Source organism: Canis lupus, chromosome 37, assembly GCF_011100685.1.
Source record: "Canis lupus familiaris isolate Mischka breed German Shepherd chromosome 37, alternate assembly UU_Cfam_GSD_1.0, whole genome shotgun sequence".
NCBI lineage: Eukaryota > Metazoa > Chordata > Mammalia > Carnivora > Canidae > Canis > Canis lupus.
Window position 1 is genome coordinate 14,428,283 of NC_049258.1, and position 23,019 is coordinate 14,451,301.

Sequence of the window (23,019 nt, forward strand, 5' to 3'; positions counted from 1 at the left end):
GGAGAGGCAGTGATTAGTCAGCAAGGGAAGGAGCTTGCAGCGGCTGCATTGGTTCCCTGAGATGGGATCTGTTAGGGGTGAGGAGCTAAGGAAAAAACCCACTGGACACAACATAACAGGAGAGTCCAGAGTATCCCCAGCCTGTCAGGGACCTGGAAACATCACTTTAGATCAACAAATCTAAAAATAGAAGGTTTTAAGCTTTTCAGAACAAGGAATTTTTAAAGGCTAACAAACAAAATCACAAAATACTTCCAGGATACGGTCATGTTATGGTACATGAATATGCATTTGAAGAGTTTCTGTCACGGCATGATGATCCCTAATTACTGTACTCAACAGACTTTGTTAGAATTTGGATCTTCCTAATCTTCAAGACCCTCCAAAGCTAGAATCTAGTGGCATAAGGAGGGAAAAGTATGATTTTTAAAAAAAGAATCCAAAACAGTTAGCTTAGCATATCTGTACTTCAGAGGGAAGACATTATTTTCAAAACAAAAAAATAAGAGCTGTTAGAATTTCGGAGTTAGAAGGAATCTGGGAGATCGTATAATCAGAAGAGTTTCAAACATTTAAAATTTCTAGCTCCTGGGACGCCCGGGTGGCTCAATGGTTTGGCGCCTGCCTTTGGCCCAAGGTGTGATCCTGGAGTCTCGGGATTGAGACCCATGTTGGGCTCCCTGCAAGGAGCCTGCTTCTCCCTCTGCCTGTGTCTCTGCCTCTCTCTCTCTCTCCCTGCCTCTCATGAATAAATAAAATCTTAAAAATAATAAAATAATAAAATAAAATAAAATAAAATAAAATAAAATAAAATAAAATAAAATAAAATAAAATTTCTAGCTCCAGAACTCACTGGCCACACAAAAGCCCATGAAAAATGAGGGGAGCATGGAGCCTGAAGGGTCATCCCACTCCAGTTTGTGGTCCCACTCACCTCTCTGAGGACCCTCAAGGACCTTACAGAGCAAAGTTTAGAAACCAGTCTTCTAGCCGAGTTCCCTGTTTATGGACAGGGAAACGAAGATGCTGGGGTTATTTTCCCAAGATTAAACTTCTAGTTTTGGGTTGTTGTTTTTTTTAAGATTTTATTTATTTATTCATGAGACACACACACACACACACACAGAGAGAGAGAGAGAGAGAGAGAGGCAGGGACACAGGCAGAGAGAGAAGCAAGCTCCCTGCTCTATCCCAGGACCCTGGGGTCATGACCTGAGCCAAAGGCAGACGCTCAACTGCTGAGCCACCTAGATGTCCCAAACTTCTACTGTAGAGACAGCTCGGACTCCTGAGCACTTCCTCACGTATAGTGGTGTTTGTCTGATGAGCAAAGAATGGTTTCTGGAGATGGCACCTACTCCTAGTGAAGAGGGTGTAAAGACTGTTGAAACGACAGCAAAGGATTTAGAATATTACAGAAACTTAGTTGATAAAGTAGCAGCAGGGTTTGAGAGGATCGACTCCAATTTTGAAAGAAGCTCTACTGTGAGTGACACGCTACGAAGCAGCATCACATGCTTACAGAGAAATCGTTGCGCAAGAAAGACTCAGTCAATGTGGCCAAATTCATTGTTGTCTTACTTTAACAAATTGTCACAGCCATCCCGACCTTCAGCAACCAGCACGCTGGTCAATCAGCAGCCATCAACATCGAGGCAAGACCCTCCAGCAGCAAAATGATGTCGACTCACTGAAAGCTCAGAAGATGGTTGGCATTGTTTTTTTAGCAATAAAGTATAATTTAATTAATGTCTGTATGTGGGTTTTTTTTAAACATCATGCTATTGCGCACTTAGTAGATTTTACTATAGTTATAAATATAATTTTTATATGCACTGGGAAGCCAAAAAACACCATTGACTTGTTTTATGGCAATATTCACTTTATTGCAGTGGTCTGGAACTGAACCAGCAGTATCTCCGAGGTATGCCTGTATGTGATTTTAATGTTTTGTTGCGTTTTCTAGCAAGGTTTTTATTTAATCTTAGACCCAAAACACTTCCCAAAGAAGAGCATCTCCAGTTTGGTAATTTATGTCAACAAGAAAATATGATTAATTAATATAGATCAGATTAACTGCCAACTTTTCAGGAATAAATTTATTTTGTCAAGTAGTCTATTAATTAAATAGAAATATGATAAGGGAAACAAATGATAATAAAACAAATTACAGCCCCAAGTTTCTTATTATATTCAGAAATAAATGTTGTAAGTAATAGCCATGAACACAAAAAGGTATTCCTTTCTTTCTTTCTTTCTTTCTTTCTTTCTTTCTTTCTTTCTTTCTTTCTTTCTTTCTTCTTTCTTTGTTTCTTTCTTCCTTCCTTCCTTCCTTCCTTCCTTCTTTTCTTCTTTCTAGCAGGCTCTACGCCTAACTTGGGGCTTGAACTCATGATCCTGAGACCAAGAATTGCATACTCTGCTGACTGAGCCAGCCAGGCCTCCCAAAGATGTTATACTTTATTTCTTTAAGATTTTATTTATTTATTCATGAGAGACACACACACACAGAGACAGAGACATAGGCAGAGGGAGAAGCAGGCTCCATGCAGGAAGCCCAATGTGGGAATCGATCCCAGGACTCCGGGATCATGACCTGAGCCCAAGGGAGATGCTTAACTGCTGAGCCACCCAGGAATCCCAATGTTATACTTTAAATATCAAAATTCAAATTTTGGGACGCCTGGGTAGCTCAGTGGTTGAGCGTCTGCCTTGGGCTCAGGTTGTGATCCCGGGGTCCTGGGATCAAGTCCCGTATCAAGCTCCCTACATGGAGCCTGCTTCTCCCTCTGCCTGTGTCTCTGCCTCTCTCTCTGTGTCTCTCATGAATAAATAAATGAAATCTTAAAAAAAAATCAAATACAGTTTTGGCATGCTAGTCCATCAGCATATAAAAATCAAAAAAAGATATGATATGCTTTTTAAAGGATTATTACTTTGCATCTATATTTTAAAAGAATTTATTCATTGGAGAGCGAGTGCATGAGAGAGAGAGAAACCACACAAGTGGGATGGGAGACAGGAGAGGGGCAAAGGAAGAGGTAAAAGCAGACTCCCTGCTGAGCCAGGAGCCAGACTTGGACTTGAGGCGGGGCTGGATCCTAGCACCCCGGGGATCATGACCTGAGCCAGAAGCAGCCCATTAACCAACTGAGCCACCCAGGCACCTCACTCTGCACATATTTTAAGGGAGATAGGACATGGATAAATTGAAATGCTGACAATCTAGCATATGCTGTGACAAATGATTGTTAGAGACGAGATCACCAATTTTTTTTTTTAATTTTATTTTTATTTTATGATAGTCACAGAGAGAGAGAGAGAGGCAGAGACACAGGCAGAGGGAGAAGCAGGCTCCATGCACCGGGAGCCCGATGTGGGGATTCGATCCCGGGTCTCCAGGATCGCGCCCTGGGCCAAAGACAGGCGCCAAACCGCTGCGCCACCCAGGGATCCCGAGATCACCAATTTTTAAATATCAAGATATATTTGAAGGTTCCTCATCCTCCTCCTACCCAAAGAAATCAGATGTATTATTTAGCTTCTGCTGGCATCATAATAAGCAACAATTTATTAAGTTTCTTCTATGTGTGTGCTGTGCCACATTCCAAGCAATAAAGATTTTAAAAAGAGAGGTCTTTATCCTAATGTGGCTTGGTCTTCTTGAGGAGGCAGTGGATGTACAAAGATAGATATAAGTCAAGGAAGCTTGTTCTGCAGTAAGTTAGTGTTCCAAGGCAATGAGTGCTGCCAAGGAACAGTGACTGAGGGTTTCTCTGGAAAGGGAAGTCTTCTGGCGGGCAGGATGGCTTGAAAGCAGGCTGGAAAGAAGGTAGTACTTAGGTAAGCAAAGGGATGGTCTACACAGGGTGGTGGGTGTGCACAGAAGTCTGGCTGGAAGAGGGCCTGTGAAGGGAAGTACATTTGCTGTTGATGATCACACAATGAAATGTGGCTCAAGTCGGTTATAAAAAACATTATGAGGAGCCTTGAGAATCAACCCATGTTGGGACCTTCCAATGGTGGATGGAAGGAGATTGAAGGAGGTTCAGATCTGAAATCACAAATTACTCTCAGCCGGTTTTGGAGTGTCCTGGGAAGATCAGTCTGGCAGGAGTGTTTGTAAAGCGCTGATTGCAAGGAGGAGAGGTTGGAAGCAAGGTTACTATCTAGGAAACTACTGTGCTGGTTTAGCCCCCAAGTGATAAAAAGCTGGAAGAAACTGGGAGAAATCAAGATGACTGGAAATTCTAGTGTGGGTAACTTGGAGTCTTTGTTTGCTGAATGAATAAGTGAACAAATGAACAAGGCCAAAAATTCAAGGTGAGAACTGGCTTAAAAGGGAAAAACGAGTGACTCTGGAAAATAGGATGGAGATTCCTCAAAAAGTCAAAAATAGGACTACCCTATGATCCAGTCAGTAATCTCACTATTAGGTATTTATCCAAAGAATATAAAAATACTAATTCAAAGAGTTATGTGCACCCGAAGTTTATAGCAGCTTTATCTACAGTAGCCAAATTTTGAAAAGAGCCCAAATGTCTATTGACTGACGAATGGATAAAGAAAATGTGGTGTATGTATGTAAACATTAGTCAGTCATAAAAAAGAACAAAATCTTGCCATTTGCAAGAATATGGATGAAGCTAGAGAGCTATTATGCTAAGTGAAATAAGTCAGAGAAAGACAAATGCCATATAATTTTACTCATATGTGAAATTTAAGAAACCAAACAAGCAAGCAAAGGTAAAAAAAAAAAAAAGAGTGAGAGAGAGAGAAGCAAACCAAGAAACATAATCTTTAGTGAACAAACTGATGGTTACCAGGGGGGAGGCAGGTAGGAGAATGGATGAAATAAGTGATGGGGATTAAGGTGAGCAGTTATGAGCACCAGGTATTGTATGGGAAGTATTGAATCACTATGGTGTACCCCTGAAACTAATATTACACTGTATGTTAAAACTGGAATTTAAATAAAAACTTTTAAAAAGGGGAAAGTTAAGTTTGGATTTAGACAAACTAAACTCAATGATGGTCAGACATGAAAGTGGAGGGCCTCAGGAAGCAGGAGGAGATGTAAGGCTGAAGTCTGAGAGCCATCAGAGCTACAGATGTAGGTTTGGAGTTAATCTCCAGGGAGGTCAGCGTTTAGGCCTCGGGAGTAGAAGGATCCTGCAGTGGAAAACAAACACCCAGAGAGCTCGTGTGCAGAGGAAGAACGATGGGGAAGGTTGAAGAATGCATTTGAGACCTGTTCAGACTGAGGGAGAAGAGAGTTGGAACTAACAAAGAACCCAGAAAGGACACGTGAAAATTAAGTGGAGAGGGCAGCCCAGGTGGCTCAGCGGTTTAGCGCTGCCTTCGGCCCAGGGCCTGACCCTGGAGACCCAGGATTGAGTCCCACGTTGGGCTCCCTGCGTGGAGCCTGCTTCTCCCTCTGCCTGTGTCTCTGCCGCTCTCTCTGTGTCTTTCAAGAATAAATAAATAAAATCTTAAAAAAAAAAAAGAAAGAAAGAAAATTTAGTGGGGAAACAGGACAATGACTGGTGGTCAGTGCTGACTGGTTCAGAGAGGTTAGAGAGGAGGACAGCCAAGGTCACTGGTAAGACCTCAGCAAGAACGGCTTCAGGAAAATGACAAGGTGAAAGCTAAATTGCAATGGATCAAGGGATAATCGTGGGAAGAGCAAGTATAATGTCTAGCAGGAAAAAGAAACGACAGCATTTGAAGGGAAAAGAAAGTAAAGGGAACATTTCAGTCTTAAAGAAATTTCCACGGTTAAGAGGGTTAAGTGCCCCGGGCACCATATTTAGCCTCTGCAGACCGTGAAGGTGATATCTGGTCTGGCTATTTATTGATTGATTGATTGATTTTTGATTTTTAATTTCTTTTATTTTGAAAATTTTGTCTGGGTAAAACAAAAGAGGAAAATAAGCTTTATAATGTATATTCAAACTTGTACATTCCTCCCCTAGTCTGGCTCTTTAAATTTTATCTCAGTTTTTAAGGTTAGCAGGTGACAGGCACAGATTTTAATAAAGGCCCTTCTACTAGTTCTTTATACTTTTATTTTCTTAGATACTTTTTAACCCAACACGTATTCTCCAAGTCAGGATACAATGATACATTTTGTCCCTTTGTCCCTCAAAACGCTTTGCTATGTAAGATGAAACGTGGGAGAATTTTTTAAAGTCACAAAGCAAAAGGCAAAGTTGTATTTCAGTTAACTGGATTTTAGTAACTGATTGCATCCTAGAGTATTTTGGAAGTGCCTGTCTGTTGGTTGCTTGTGTCCTCTCGTATTGCAAACTGTCAGCACTCCCTCATCAGAAGGTCTTGCCTGGGCTCCTTGTCTATCCCCGTGCTCCTCCTCCATACCTCCTCTTTGTTCATTTTCCCCCAGATGCTTATTTTAGGAAGGGGCCTATGTTGTGGGTATCTTCAGTCGTGTCCTCTGGTTATAAAATGAGCATAACTAAAATGTCCCAAGTGCTTAGTAGGTGCCAGGGATCCTTCTCAGGGCGCTCTCAGACTGTGTCCTGTAATCCTCACAGTGCATTTTACAGATAAGGAAACTGAAGCAGGGAGAGGTTAGGGGACTTACCTGAGGTCACACAGTTCATAACGGAGTCAACGGAGTCAACGTTAGGACTAAGGAAGTCTTGTCCAAAGTCCACAGCCCTAACCAATCGCTGCACTGCCTCTTACCAGATGCTCTAAGTCTCCTGAGATCTGCCTTCCTTCTATTCACAAACGACTTGATGTTACTGACCTCATTCAGTAAAATGCACTGTGAGGCAAACAAGGAGTGTGGGGGTGAGGCCTGCACACCCGCAGGCCCTTGCTGGGCAGGGATGGCGCGAGGGCGCTGACGTTCCTCAATACCAGGCGAAGGATGCAGGTCAGCCTGCCAGCCTCTGAATACCAGCTCCGTGTTCCCTGGGTGGGAGACTGGGCAAGTGTTGGAGCTCTTTCTGGGCTGTAAATAAAATACAGAAATGATTGCACAGTGCTGCTCCCCGAAATCTGCCCTTAGCTTTCTTCCTCCATCATTTACACCTGGCTTCCACAATGAACTCCACGCCCATTAACGTTTATACCTCTCTTTCTCCTGAGTCCTCACTGCCCTCCTGGTTGCCCATGCCCACCGGATGCCCCTGCTTCCAACTCCTAACTTCATAAATCTAAAACTCACTGGCTCAGGACACCTGGGTGGCTCAGTCGCTTAATCGGCCAACCCTTTGATTTCAGCTCAGGACACAGATCTCAGGGTTTTGAGATCAAGCCCTGCATCAGGCTCTGCACTGGGCATGAGGCCTGTTGGAGATTCCCTCTCTCCATCTCCCTCTGCCCCTTCTCTGCTCTCTCTCTAAATATATGTATATGCAAACTCACTGGCTCTCTCACAACCCTTGGCCTTGAGTGGTGCTGCCCACTTCTGCCCCTGGCAGCAGCGCTCTTCCAGAAGTCTGGGTGAAGCTCCTTTTGATTCCACCTCCTCTCTTGCCCCACCATCTCATCAGTCTGTTTCCCAGTCTTTGAATTTCTCCCTCCTTTGTATTTTTACTGCCATGACTAGTTTCTACTTCCTTAAGTATCCTACCCCTGCCTGTTCTGCCTTCCATGCTCCCTATGCAATTGCCATTGGCTTCTCCGCTCCATCCCTACCATTGGCTTCTCCACTCCATTCTTCACCTCTCTCCTACATGCATTTCACGCCTGTCCGAGTTCAGCTGCTCCCTGCTCTTGCACAAACTGCTTACACTGCTCCTCCATCTGGAACACTCTCCATTTCTCAATGTCCCAGCACCGTCTGGCCTTGAATGCACACATGTACTGTCCTCTACAAAGTTTTCTCTCCTTTGATTGGAAATCATCTCTTTCCAACATGAACTTACAGAACACTCTTCGGAGCAACTCCTACCTTGTCTGTTTAGTTACCCGTCTTCTCTCTTCCACTACATGGCAAAGTCTTCGGCTGTAGAATCCAGGTGTGATTCATTTTTAGGTGTCCCACTGTCTCTACACAGAGTGCTCAAAAATATAACAAAGTGAATAAGAAAATGAATGGAAGACCTGAAAGACAAAAGATCGGAAAGATGGAAGAACAGAAATGACAACCACACACCACAGTAGACATCTCTCCATCACAGGGATTTCAAGGAGGAAAAATAACTGACTACAGTCACAGCATGTCAGTTAAAGGATTTTCCAGGAAGCCAGTTATGTGAAAGGAACAAAATAATACCACCTTAACGTTCATATCCACACATTGCAGAAAGGTACTATTAATGCAGATTAGCAGATTTTTAAATAATATAGGCTTTATTCTCCCAAGAATTATTTACTGTTAATGGGGTGCCCAGCTGGCTCAGTTGGTAGAGCATGCAACTCTTGATCATGACTTCAAGTCCGGAAGTTAAAAAAAAAAAAAAAAAAAAAAAAACGTAGTTTTTTAAGTAAGCTCCATACCAATGTTGGGTATGGAGCATACTTAAAAAATATATATTATTATTAATGAAACAGGAAAAGAGCAAGGGGGTGAAGATATGTCAATGAAGAGTTAAGAAAATAGATTCTCTTATAAATCCTATTTTTTGCTTTTACTTGGTGACCACAGGCTCTCAATACCATGCTTTTAAACATGTAGCTTCAACCCAAACATTTCCCTCCAAAGCTTGTCTCCTTAAGGCTGCTATTAAAAAAAATTAATCAAGTGGAGAGCCTGGGGGTCTCAGTTGTTAAGCAATTGACTCGATTTCGGCTCAGGTTATGTTCTCAGAGTAGGGAGATGGAGCCCTGTGTGGGGCTCCGTGCTGGGAGTGGAACCTGCTTGAGATTCTCGCTCTCTCCCTCACTAAATAAATAAATAAGTAAATAAATAAATAAATAATCAATCCAGAACTGAGCCAGCACAATCTCAAAAGCTTGTCATTTGTGCATATATTTAGAAAAGGAGCATCCTTAATAGAAGTAAACAAGAGTTTAAAATCAACTATCATATAGCCAAAGAAATGGACAGATCAATTTCGAGCATTGTTCTTCATATATTGTCAATTTCAGAAGTAGAGCTGGGGACGCCAGCCATTTTACCAGTATTATGGGCATTTGCTGCTAGTCTCAAAATGTTAACTTTTTTTGGAGAAGCAAAACTAGCCTAAATGCCCCACAAGAACGAAGAATAGTAAATCTCTAGTAAAAGCAATGTGTAATTAGATTACTAATATTTCTTTATGAATTTTATCCTAGCCTCTATGTGTACCACAAAATCCTTTGGCAACAAGACAGCAGAGGAAATGTTCCAGTCTACATATTAAAAAATAAAGTAAAAGGACAGCCCCGGTGGCTCAGCGGTTTGGCGCTGCCTTCAGTCCAGGGCGTGATCCTGGAGACCCGGGATCGAGTCCCGCGTCGGGCTCCCTGCATGGAGCCTGCTTCTCCCTCTGCCTGTCTCTGCCTCTCTGTCTCTCATGAATAAATAAAATCCTAAAAAAAAAAAAAAAAAAAAAAGTAACAATTAAGTTCCAAGGAGATACAAGGAAGACACTTGGCAATGCTTGAAAGGAAAAGAATGTTTGAGGTTTTTTTCTTTTCTTTTTTTTAACTTTTGGTTATATAGCATAAAGTTCTTATACTTCTAAAGCTATAAAAAGAAAGGCCTTCTGATTAAATGACATAGAAATTGGCTTGGAAGACCTCCATCATGACATGTAACACTTTTTTTTTTTTTTAAGATTTTATTTATTTATTCATGAGAGATAGAGGCAGAGACACAGGCAGAGGGGGAAGCAGGCTCCATGCAGGGAGCCCGACGCGGAACTCGATCCTGGGACTCCAGGACTCAACCACTGAGCCACCCAGGCGTCCCAACATGTAACAATTTCCAATGCAACTTCTGGTTGGATTTCAAGGTTCTAGATAACTACATAAAGCTCACCTAGCATTTACTTGGTCCATAGCTATTGCAAATATTAATCGTTGATCTAACCATAAAGAGCCATGAATTTATATCCCCAGAATTCTTGATAAAATAGATCTTGAAAAATCACTCTACTTAAATAACAAAAGGGGGAAAATGCCTACCCTGGATTTGCAGCTTCGATCTATATCCAGGCAAAGGAAATTATACCCGAAACAAAGCTACTTCACAGCAAGATTTATTAATACATCCAAAAGAAAGAAAGAAAAATCATTTTGTCACACTATATACAGATAATACATACAGTGTTTTATACACATATTACATCAGTTTTTACACAAGAAAAATATACATAAAAATGTAAACTTTTGTATACAAAAACCCTTAAACAAATTAAACAAGGACCAGATAACAAAAGGAGACCAATCCATTATTATTTCATCAAATTTTTAAAACAGTAATACAGTACATTCATTGAGATATATATGGAAAATGTGAGCCATCTCTTCATGTTTAAAGGGAAATTACAAACCAAAAGCCCATCACCTCCCAAAATGTGGTTCCCCGCCCCCACCCAGCAACACCACTCAAAATCAGACATGCCTTTCCGCCACAACGGTGGGGACGGGGGGCTCTTACCAATAAACCTGCCAACCTCCTCATCTTGCTGCTACAGTCTGTGCAGAAACGAGTGGCCCCTTGGCTTTTGTGCATATAACTAAACTTCTAGCCACTATTCACGCAAATCCAGACAAGATCCTCAGTTTGTAAGTTCCCTTTAAGCAGCTTTTTTTTTTTTTTTGTAAATATTTTTAATGTATGGCCTGTTAAACATACTTGTGTGCCAAGGTGAATGAGAACACTGAAAAAGAAGGGCTTTGAGAACTGCTAGTCCTTGCTACCGTGCAGTTACTTTGTAAGAAGAGATTTTAAATCTGTGCAACCTGTCTTGTCACTTAACAGGATCCAAAGAAGAGACCACCTCACCTGTGATTTCCCACTGCAACTTGGTTTCAATTTATACCTCAGTTCTCCAGTTAGTACCTACCCTATGATTGCCAAGAGGCTTTTTGTTAAAGGCTGCTTCTGATATCAAGTTCCAGCTAAACTACTCTGTAAAATCACTCAAACCCCAACCTCTCGGTTCTGGTCTTCAGGGGGGACTCTTACTCCACTGTTGGTTCTTGGTTCTCTTTTGCTTTTTGTTAACATCTTACAATTTAGGATTGTCCATCTATGTTCCTCTCTCTGGAAGGTCTTTTTTTTTTTTCTGGAAGGTCTTGAAATGTAATCGGTTGCCAACTCATCGCAAAATTAAAGATTTAATGTTTTTTTTTCTTCCTAGTCTGTCGTTCAGTGCGTCAAACTGATATATTAATGAAAACACCTGAAGCGGTGGGGAATAGGGATTGAATCTACGGCAGGTGCATGCAGACTCCGAGCTCTTTAACAAGAAAAAAGCGTCTGGGAAGACCTTTAACTAAATATATGCAAAACATGCTTAAGACAGCTTCATGAGAGCTGCCTCCCCTCAAAGTTGAATTTTGAACAAGGCAGCATAACAGTTAGGTGATAGATTTCCCTGCAGCTAGAGTAGTTAACTTCCCCCAGGCAAAATGATCTCAATGATCATTATTTATTAATGAAAGGAAGAGGCAGATTGGTGAATTAAGTTGATCTGGAAGATGGTGGAGGACATACGCTAATGGAAATGTTAGGATTGCTTTATAACTGAAACAAACAGGCTGGTTTGTGGTACATCTCCATTTCAGAGAGAGGGAAAATGCACGAGGTTCCCAAGTGAATCCCCGGCTCTCTCTCTCTCTCTTTCTCCCATAGGACAGGTGGCATTTTAAAAAATGAGAGTCTCCCTTTCAGTTAAAAAAAAAAAGTAACAATAAAAAGGAAAAGATAAATAAATAATGTGTGGATGTCTTTAGATGAGACTTTTAAATGTTCTTTAAATAATTTTCGATAATGTATTTTAAATCATTACATACAACTGCCACTGCAGTGACAATATTCCAGTAGGGGCAGCATTTTGCTAAATGTAAAAGATTGCCATTTAAAACTCATACATATACATGTGTATATACAGTATATCAACACTATTTATATACATATATATCTAGAAAGCAACATTTCATTGCCTTTGAATATCTATATATTCACTCCCACAATATGAGACATACTGTGTGAGTATATACGAAAGTATATGTACACATGCTCTGACATGTATATATACACTTTTGTCTGTGTGTGCATAAGAGCTTTAAAGGCACAATATATAGGGATGCAAGTTTTCTAGAGAGCTGCAGCAAAGTTAAAACAGAATGTCACAAATGTGGAAAAAGTCAAAAGGAAATACAGCAAAATTCATTACTTAAGAATTTGTTAAAGCAGTTTTATGAGCAAAATGAGTTAGTTGTAGAATTCAAGAGGTTTATGTGACTTTGTATGCTTTCCATTAAAATGAAAATGGTAAGTTTATGATTAAGACACAAAGTAAACCACATTTTTAAATGACAGATTGAAGACAGTAAATGGGGAAATAAACCTAACGCTGTTACCAATAAGATTATAATTATGCTCTTTTCCAACGTGAGTAAAATGTCTCCAAATGATCTAGGTAACTTTCAGATTAGCCTTGTTTGAATGTTGGTTTTCTGTTTATTTTTGAGATGAAGATGAATACCCAATCCTCAAAATTACTAGACAAACTATTACCAAAATCTACATCTTCAGGAAAATTTCAGAGATAAAGATCTTTAAAAGAAATGACTGAGAAGTTAATGAATTATGCTTAAGCCAAATGCTTTCGGCTAGGAAGGACATAATAAAGGGGGGGAAATACAATGAAGTGTGATGAGATTGATTTAGAAGGCAGTGAAGATGAAGAACAATGGAACTGGTAAGAGTTCTAGCAGGAATTCAATTATAATAACCATAAACAAGACTATAATCCAAAGGACTCCCATCTTCGTATGCACCGATGGTGTGCTCTAGGCTGTCACCTCCTCTTGCTTACAGAATCATCGAGTTTTCCATCGACGTATAATCTTGCTTTAACAAAGGCTGTTTATCTATTACACACACACATTTTTTAGGGAAATATATGTATATAGCTTTATCTATACACACACATATACATACGTGTATATATAGATTTATACAAATGTATAAATAAACATAATACTTTTCAATCTTTCCATTGACAAGGCAAGTTCACATTCAGCAAAGTGCCACCACATCCCATATACACATCTCTGTACAGATATACACAAAAGGGTTTATTTTCACCCTTCAATCAGGGGGAGTTTATTCTAGCAAATCCCATTAACCAGAGTAACTGAAGGGAGAAATGGCACCAATACAAACTCCCTTCTTTCATTTGCATGCATATGTACAAGAAATATGCAGATTTTTAAAAAATCCATAAAGCAAGAGTGAATGAAACTGGGAGATGCAGAAATACAACTATAAAAGGAACGACATGTAAAGCTTTCCTAGGTCTTGACTATACCTAAGATGAATGAGGCTTCAAAGAGAACTACAAATTCTGGTGTGTTATCAGAAGTTGTTTTGACATATATCAAAGTACATGATTTTTTTTTATAGTAAAATTAAATGTGATTGGAGCATTTAATAACAACTCTAGTTTTGGCTATGTTAGACCACCAGATACTCCAGTACTGAATGTGTAGTATAGCAAAATGACAAAACTTAAAATATAGGAATGTATCTTTTTTAATTCCATATGAATCAGGTAAAAGTCAAGGGTAGCATAATTTTTCCTATAACCAAAATACGGGGGTCGGGGGCACGCTAACTTCATAAATAGCACAACGGAGTAATTTTTTTTTTAATTTTTGGAAATAACTGAAATCATCCCAGCTTTGAAGTATACATGGTGAAATGATCCCACCAACTCTTTCAACAAAGCAGTCCCTTCAAAAAATGGCATTCTTTATTAAAAGCTTATAATTTTCTTAACTTCACCAAGAAAAGATGATCAATAAGATTTTCTAACTCAGAATACAAAGAAATATATTATTAACATAAAAAAAGTTGTTTCAACTGATCTGGTCCCATCACCCCAGCAGATAAACACAGCTCATGTCTGGTTTGTCTCTCTATGTCTGGTTTGTCTCTCTCTCTCTCTCTCATATTTTTATGCTCAAAAGTGAGAGGCTGGTCTTTGAACCTGTTTCTCATGTCATTTTAAAAACATAGCATAAGTTAATCAAAAGGTTAAAATAAAATGCACATGATATCAGAGCTAGCCTTTTAACATAAAATAGCATAATGAAGAATTTGGTGTATTTATACTACAGAGACGATGAGAAAATAACTCTTGATAGCCTCATCTAAATAAACCGTATTTCTACAATACATTGTTACCTTCTTCTATTTTTAACCTAAGCACACATTCATCTCTCTCACACACGTGCCCCCAATGTATATTTTTGCATGTGTGTAAAAACACAGACGGAGACAAGCACACAAGTAATTTAATTCTATTTTTAAGTCACAGTGGGAATTCCTTAGTGAGGAGGGGTAAAAAAGTTCCTGAATAAGACACTGAGAACATCTAAATTTATTATTTTTTCTATTTTACTTCCCAACTTACAGAAGGAACTGTAAATTAAAGAATAACTCCATAGCAAATAAAAGAGGTCTTAAAAACTTAGTTTACAAATTCCAGCTACAGTAGTTGGGAGTTTTGCTTGATCTATGTATTTCTATTTACCCTGTAACTAAGCTTCTAGCCGTCTTAAGTGTAAACCACAGATCATTTACTAGAGAAACACGATTCCCAACAGTTCTATGAGCAGTAATAAATGGTCTAAAGGTGTTCTACATTGAGGCCCCAGGATATCCTTTTATTTTATATATCTGCAAGGTAGCAAAGGATAGCTATACACCTTGACACGGCAGAGATCCAGTGTAAAAAGGTGCTTCACTAGTTTGTTTTGTTAAAAAAACAAAAAACAAAAACAAAAAAAAACAAAAACAAAAAAACCCAAAAAGCTCATATATAATTTCTTAAGCTATTAAAACACATAGGCAACATAATTCATTACACTCAATACAGCTTTAGTATAAAACTTATAATTTATGAGGTGATGTTAATAGTATAAATTAATATACCTTTTCTCTTAAAATCTACAATAAGTATTCTGAAAGCTCATTGGGGAAGGAAACTTTTAAATAAAACTTTTAAAGCTGTGCGTGATGGGAAAGGATTCTGTTTGCTGAAGCGGAGATGAGAGCCTGAAGGAGAAAGGAAAGAGGTCCTATGCGAGACACGGTGGGCTACAAAACCGAACGCTTTCTCTTTCTTGCGCTCTCTTCAATGAGTCACCTTTAGTTTCTCTTAAAACTAGTTTCTTATTTTACAAACTGCCCTAATTTCCACAAGGAATCCCTGAGACATACTCAACACTATACAGTGAAAAGAAGAATCACTGCGAAGAGGGACTGATTGCAACCCTTCCGAGCAGATGAAGACAATGTCACCAGCATCCAGCTTCCCATCACTTGCACGCTTATCTGCTGGTGCCCACGGGGCCTTACCGATGCAGGGTGGAGTCAGTTCAGGGCAATCAGTCTATTCCCCAGGCAAAAGCACTGGTATGGTTTCGCTGCACTGGAAGCTTCTACAGTGCATGGTGAACATTTTCCCAAGGGGAACTTTGGGTGCATATAGAGCTTACTTCAGTGGTCCCCAGCTCAAACGAAAACAAAAAACAAAATAAAACAAAACAAAAACAAGTGAAAGAGGTGGTGTCTATGACTCTTAGGCCAGGATCAGGGCAGATCAGGGGTGTATGCATGTAGGCTTGAGAAGGGGGTGTAGGGGAGTACTGAGGCCAGCAGGCAGGAGGGCAAAGGGAAGGAGAGCTGGGCTGCCCGACAGAGGCTTACTAAGAGTTAGACAACTTTTCTCTTACAACATTGTTTTTCAGACTCAACTTTAGATCCCCCAAAACTCCGCCACTCTAAGTAGTCAGACATCCCCAAGATCTGGGAACCTAGTTTCTGGTAAAGAAAGTCATACCAAATTTGCTCTCTCTCCCTGAAATACGACATGTCCTTTATTGGCTCTGGATCACAGTGCAGAGAGAGGGAGGCTAAGAGAAGTTAGAGCTGAGGGCAAAGAGAATTTTTGCTATTTAGAAAAGAGGCTAAGTCGGCCCCACAATTTTTGCATTAATGACACTGGCTATTAGGAGACATAACTATTCACTTGCATTTTAGGTTTTCTTTCCTAACTCACTGGTCAGGGGGAAACGCTGAACAGATACCCCAAATATGTTCTTCACTGGTATCTTATTTCAAATCTTTTGAAAGGTAGCATTGAAAATGTCACTTTAATCTACTAAACATGAATTCTGGTTCCATGCGGAACAGGATACTGGGAAGCTCATAAGGCTGCAGATATTAAGAAGTCATTGTTTAACCTTTCTTTAGAATGCCAGTAAAGATTCCGTATTTTCAATGTATTGTGAGAGGGGGGGAAATCTATGTTCTATCATATATATATTTCCACCTCCTACCTCACCCCCAAGGAATGTATTTCTCATCAGGAAAAAAAAATCCTTGGAACGATGTAGGTGTTGGTGATGAAAGAGATAAATGAAGACTATTCAGTATGACATTTTCTTTTAAGGAATCCTTGAAATCGCCTCATTTGCCTGCAGAGTTCTGTTGACCATGTAGAAGACCACTGTATTAGACTAATCTATTATACCAGATTAAAAACAGAATTTAGTAGGATGTTAAAAGGCTAAAAAGAAGAGGTTGAAGAATGTGGAAACTAGATAGCTAATTTTTAAAAATGAATTCCAAACCCATCAAAATAACTAGTTTAGTGTTATGAATATCCTCATCTTTTTACAATACCAATCCACAACAACCTACTGAACTTGGAGGGAAGGCGATTGCCTCACACAAACATTGCTGATGCAGCCCACGACCACCACCACCGCCCCTGTGATGCAGGGGTGCAGGAGAGATTGCGGGCAAGTAACACGAACCAAGGGCATGGGAGTTACCTACATATGCTCAAATTCTAGGGCCAAGGGATAAAAACCGAATGGTACAGGGGTATGTGGCTGGCTCAGCTGGTAGCGCATGTGACTCTCGATCTCAGGGTTGTGAGTTCAAGCCCCACATTAGGTGTGGAACCTACTTAAACTAAAAAAAAACAAAGCAAAACTGAATGGTACAGGTCAATAGAAATATAAATTCTTTTTCATAAGAAGAAAGCTTACAAATCGGGCATGTATCACAGACACCATTTCCTTCCAAATCAAAGCACTGTCTTTGCCTCTGGGTTGTGATCATGGACTGCAAGCGAGCTCTGATAAGGCAAAGCTTTAGTGTTAGTCACAGAAAGTGAGGACTCTTAGCTTGCAGTTGAGAGACTGGGCCTATTGAAGAAATTAATCTTATAAATAATTATTTGGCAAAGATAAAGTATTAGCTTTCCTTAGCCTGATGCCACTCAAGACGGTAACTACAATTTTAAGAAAAACAAAACAAAAAACCAGACACATTTTCCAACTTTATGTCCATACCTACTATTTGCTTCTCATTAAATTATAATCTCTTCGTGGAGGGACACTAGACACACCACACTGCCTGCCAGCATGAAATTGCTCAGGAAGTCATTTATAAAGCAGTTCTATCTCATGTGGTAGGTTACTAGAGAGAGAGGGAAAAAAAAAATCCTTCACCATATAAGCTATGTGACGATAATTACAAAATTTTCCATTGCATAGTCTGTCATTTGGTGGGTTAAGTGTAATTGCTATTTACTACTGTGAATTGTTTACTAGCTACATAACCTACGCAGATGTGCAAATTACTAAGCCATTTTTACAGAGGAGAAAACAATGTCTTAAGTACTTTAATTAAAATAATATTAACAATTATGTAGAGAGAGTAAAGGAGAGAAAACACATCTTTCCTTCGATGCTATAAGATCACAGCCAGTGAGTATCATTCCTTAGAATGGAATTCAGATTCTCCAAGCACAGAATGTATCCATGAACTGCAGCAACTTTGTAAGTAAATCACATTAACACAATCTAACTGGCCTTTATAAATGGTCCCAAAGAACTGCAGAGACAGAGTGAACTTCTCTGCCACTATTTCTCATTTCACACTAGAATAAAAGCTAGTTTCCACCTAATTAGGACCTTATGTAAAATTTGTTTTTGATTCCAGTATTGCCTTATGATAGCATAAGTGCTATTTAAAAGACACTAATTTTCCTATTTCTGGAGTAAAAGACACTTCATTTCTTTCTCTACACATTAACAGCACACCTACAACTAATAGACTAGAATTGTTCCGTGTCAGCTAAAAGAAAAACGGGACCAGTATCTCTGGGTTCACAGACGTTCTTCTCGCTTCCAAAAAGGGACTCACAAGAAACCGCAAGAGCAAAGCGAATCGCAAGCTTGGCTATTTGTTTTGACAGAGATGAAAGGAGAGGACAAATTTGTGTTTTTTTGCTAATTCCCCAGACCTATGCTGGTACTCTCTACGGGTGCCCCTGCTTCGGCTATCACTGGGGGCATCTAAACAAAAATGAATTTACTCAAAGTTTTTGGTGTGAAGCTGTTAACTGGCAACATTCCTGATCATTTCATGCCTCCTTACTAGAAAGCAGGAAAAGGGCTTTTCAATGCACATAGAACAGAAAATTGCAAACAAGAAAATGTGCAACTTACTGCAAACTCAGTTTTGATAACTGAAGAATTTTAAGCAGCTACCACGAGGGACAAATAGCCAGAAAAGTTCAAACCGACTACCCGTGACTTTCCCTTTGCTGTCAAAGAAGGGCCGATAGATAAGATAGTCAGTGTGCTGCTGCTCTGCTACAACCTTGAATTTGTACACAGTGGAGACTAGATCGAATTGCTGGGAATGGACAGTTTTCTAGTGATGATTGTAACGGGAAGTGAAAGAGTGGCGCAAACTAAGTGATACTTTTGAGCAGAGGTAACTACTCGTAATCATTTCATTACAGTACATTAAAATAAAAAAGCTTACTAACATAGGTTTCACAGGTGAGAAATACTCAAATGATCTGTTCTCACCACTCAGAATAGAAATTTATGGTGATACCAAATATAATTTTGCTTTGTGACATAATTTATAATTTAGAAATTTCTCAATCTGCAAAAAAGGCAAAGCTATTAAAAAATAAATCTTCCAATCAATTATCATGATTAAAAAAAAACAAACTAAATATATTACAAATGTATTTTTGGCCCACAAAAAGAAACTTCAATAAATACAAACTAGGGCATATAATGATTTCATACAGTCACGTGACATTTCCCCTCCATAATCTCAGGCACATGGTATCTACATAATGCCTGCTGATCACCATCATTCCTTTAAAAAGCAGAGAAAGAAAAGCTTTCAAAAGAAGGGACTGGTTAGAATTAGCATGGCATAAAGAGAATACATATAGGAAGTAGGAAAATACATCCAAATCTTTACCTATTGAAAAGGAATTAAGATCAAATATTCCCTGACAAATGAATTATTATATCACATCATTAATAGATATGTTCTCTACTCATCTTTTAAAATATATATATGTAAATTAGACTCGACTCAGGTATAAATAGCCAATGGTATCTCAGGGGACAGTGAAACTTCTCAGCAAAAGCAGAGCACAGATGCCTTTAGAATCTAGTTCCACCCTTGGGGAGGGGGCAGGGGAGAAGGCAGGTAAAAAGAAACCTCACAGATTTATTTCATAGTCACCAACTTACTAAACTACCCAATATGATTTTTAACCCTAAAATCCTGGTACTTAAAAAAAAAAAAAAAAAGTCCCCGAACTTAAACCTAAGCACTTCAATTATTTTAAAAGTACCAAAGGGTATGGGTAAAATTTATGTCTCGTTTCCATATTCCGCTTTGAAAGACTTTAAAATGTGTATCCTTCAGATATTACACATCACTTCACAACTGATACATTGATTCTACAAGTGTCTTCAACATTTTACAAATCTTACCGAAGAATCACTACTGTAAACATGAAAGTCAAAAGTAAAAGACGGATCAAAGAGTTCAGAGATCCCATCTTTCCAAATCTATCTGACCTCTCCTGCTTTTTCACATCAAAATATGGTCTTTTTTTATAATTACATCTCATGAATGTATTCCGTGAGAGAGGGATGGAGAAACAAATGCTCGTCTAAAAAGGCAAAAATAACAACCAGACCTCAGAATCTCAGCAACCCTGCAGTCACACCGCACGAGCTGGGTAACTTAGTGACATCCCCACAGCCCCGACGTGAATGCGGCCCGCTGCGCTCCTGGGTGACTTAGCAGAACAGGGTCGTGTAACTCGCCTGGTCGGACCACCACCCTCTCTATGCGGGAGACTGAGTTAATACCGCGGGGAGAAAATGGCCAACCTGATTGGGGTTGTGAGATGTGGGAAAGGAGAAGAGCCTTAGACTCATTAGGAAAAAAAAGAAACGACAACGACGATGGGACAGGTGCTTCCTGCCCTGCACAAAAACACACACGTGGGTGCACATACACACAGGCGGTCAAAAGACTAAAATTTTTTTCTTTTTAAATTGACATGATCACAATTAGGAATGGAATCCTGGCCTCGTGCAGTGTTTAGCAGTTGGTGTGAAGTCAGAGCCTTGATCTACTCCCCTACGCACCATCTGCTATCACGTAGACGGGAACTCAATGGATAGGACCATTCTATCTAGAACCACCTCTGTGAAGACCTGGTCATAGAATGGAAAGCATTGATCTGAATACTAGGAAATAGTAAAGGGCACTGGTAATCTGAGGTATCTTCCACTTCTAGGACTTGCTGCTAAAAATCAATTCTATCCAGTCACGGTGCTGAGCCACTGAGGAAACCACTGGGGTAGAGTGAACCTGCCAGGAGGGAATGAGCACCAGTGCAAAGGAGCACATGTGAACACTGAAGCAAGGTCCACCGCGGGGTTACTTGTTTAACTGGAAAAGGGAGCGTTCCCCCTTTCGTCCCCACCTGTGATTTTTAAAATCTTCTTTAGGAAAAGGGGGAAAGGGATGAGAAACAGGAAACAAAGATAGAAAACACCAGGTTCCCCACCTGCCTGCAAACCCACAGACACGCTCAGTTAGGGGAGGTAAAGGGAGAAGATGCATTATTGGTACTTGTAGCTGTGGCACCTGTTACTGTGAAGCCTGTAGGAGGGGCTATCGAGCTGTGGCTGGGCTGCAGGTCCTTAGGAATGCCACTGTGAGAACCCAGCTGGTGGCCGAAGGCTGCGCTGAACTGAGGGAGCTGCTGCTTGGGAGAGGTGGAGGCCATGAGTTCAGCAGAAGGCCCCATGCCACTGAAGCTGGTCTGCGGTAACCCCGGAAGCACGCTGGAGCTGCTGGGGGTCACGGTGGCGAAGGCAGGCTGTGTGGTCTCTGAGTTCGAAGTGGTGGGTGGCGTGGATAGGGAAGTGGAAAGAAGATGTCCATCTGCGCCGAGAAGGTTGCTAAATGGAGAGGGGTCTCCAAGGTTGACAGGGAGATTGCCCCAGTGAGTTCTGGGGTTTACGACTCCTCCAAGTGGCACCTCGAGTGGGGTTGGGAGCAAGTGCTGCGCCATGATGGGCATCTCTGCTGAAAAGGTAGCTGCCATATTATCACCAGAGTAAGATGTCGTGTGGGGAGAGGTGATATGGTCACTATAGGGAGACGGCACGTGCTCACTATCATAATGGCTTCCATGGGGCGAGGAGTGTGAATGATCACTGCTGTATTGCTGTCGTGAGGTGATTAGGTCATCTGCCTTGCTCAGCAGCTGGGCAGGATGTGGCCTCTGGGAGGCATGGCTGCCATCATGTAGTCCATGAAACTGTCCTGGGAAGGCTCTCTCCCCAAGTGCACTCTGGCTCATCAGAGTGGCAGAAGTAAGGCCGACGTTGGCTGGGGCAGAGAACTGCCCCTGGATCTGCCCTGCCAGGGGTGTAGGTGGGTTAGACAAGGTAGCAGAACGGAGCAGGTTCTCATCCAGCTCTAGACTAGAAAAATTATCATGTACTATGCGCCCATTCAGTAGCTCCCCTAGGTCCGTGTTTACTTCTCGGCTCAAGGACTGAATTCCTGAAGCTCCAGTACCTGTGGAGAACACCCCTATTCCTCTATCTGACAACTCCTGGACTGGCACACCATCTGACTGAGTAAGTACCCCAATGGTACTCAGGCACTCGAGAGAAGTTACAGCCTGTAAGGCCCGTTCAAGTTCCTCGGCCTCTTCGGTAGTTGGAAGGAGGTCTCCATTCTTTCCTGAGTAAAACAAAAGCCGTCAAGAATCAGCAGAGTTTTTACTTGTCCCATACCACAGAAATCACACGTCTAAATTATTTTTTAGCAATATTCTATTAACGGGGTGCCTGGGCAGCTCAGTCAGTTGAGCGTCTGACTCTTGGTTTTAGCTCAGGTCAAAATCTCAGGGAGTGGGATCGAGCCTTGCATCAAGCTCCACGCTCAGTGGCGAGTCTGCTTAAATTTCTCTCTCTCTCTCTCAAATAAGTAAATCTTTAAAAAAAAAAAAAAAATGGGGCACCTGGGTGGCTCAGTCAGTTAAGCATCTGCCTTTGGCTCAGGTCATGATCCCAGGGTCCTGGGATCAAGCCCCATTCAGGCTCTATGCTCATCCTCGCTCTCTCTGTTTTTGTTTTTTTTATAAAGATTTTATTTATTTACTTGACAGAGAGAGTAAGCAAACAAGCAGAGGCAGAGGAGAGAGAAGCAGGCTCCCCCCGGAGCAGGGAGCCCATGTGGGGCTCGATCCCAGGACCCTGGGGATCATGACCTGAGCCAAAGGCAGGCGCTTAAGCAACTGAGCCACCCAGGCGCCCCTCTCTCTCTGATAAATAAATAAAACCTTTAAAAATCAAAACAAAATAAAACCAGGTGCCTGGGTGACTCAGTCAAATTAAGCATCTGACTCTTGATTTTGATCTCAGGCTTGTGGGATTGAGCCCCGCAGTGGGCTCTGCACTTAGCAGGGAGTCTGCTTGAGACTCTCTCTCCTCTCTCTCTACCCCTCTCCCCTA

General features: G+C 40.7%; 1 protein-coding gene across 4 annotated transcripts in view; it reads right to left on the reverse strand.

Moving 5' to 3' along the window:
* Positions 1-10,141: 10,141 nt before the first annotated feature.
* INO80D (INO80 complex subunit D) overlaps positions 10,142-23,019 on the reverse strand; it is a 67,408-nt gene continuing 54,530 nt past the window's right edge. For all 4 annotated transcript variants that reach the window (XM_038585504.1, XM_038585502.1, XM_038585505.1 and 1 more), the window contains one exon: positions 10,142-22,246. In XM_038585504.1, coding sequence (XP_038441432.1) covers positions 21,081-22,246 — 1,166 coding nt within the window. In that variant the 3' untranslated portion in view covers positions 10,142-21,080. The remainder of the gene's footprint in view (positions 22,247-23,019) is intronic.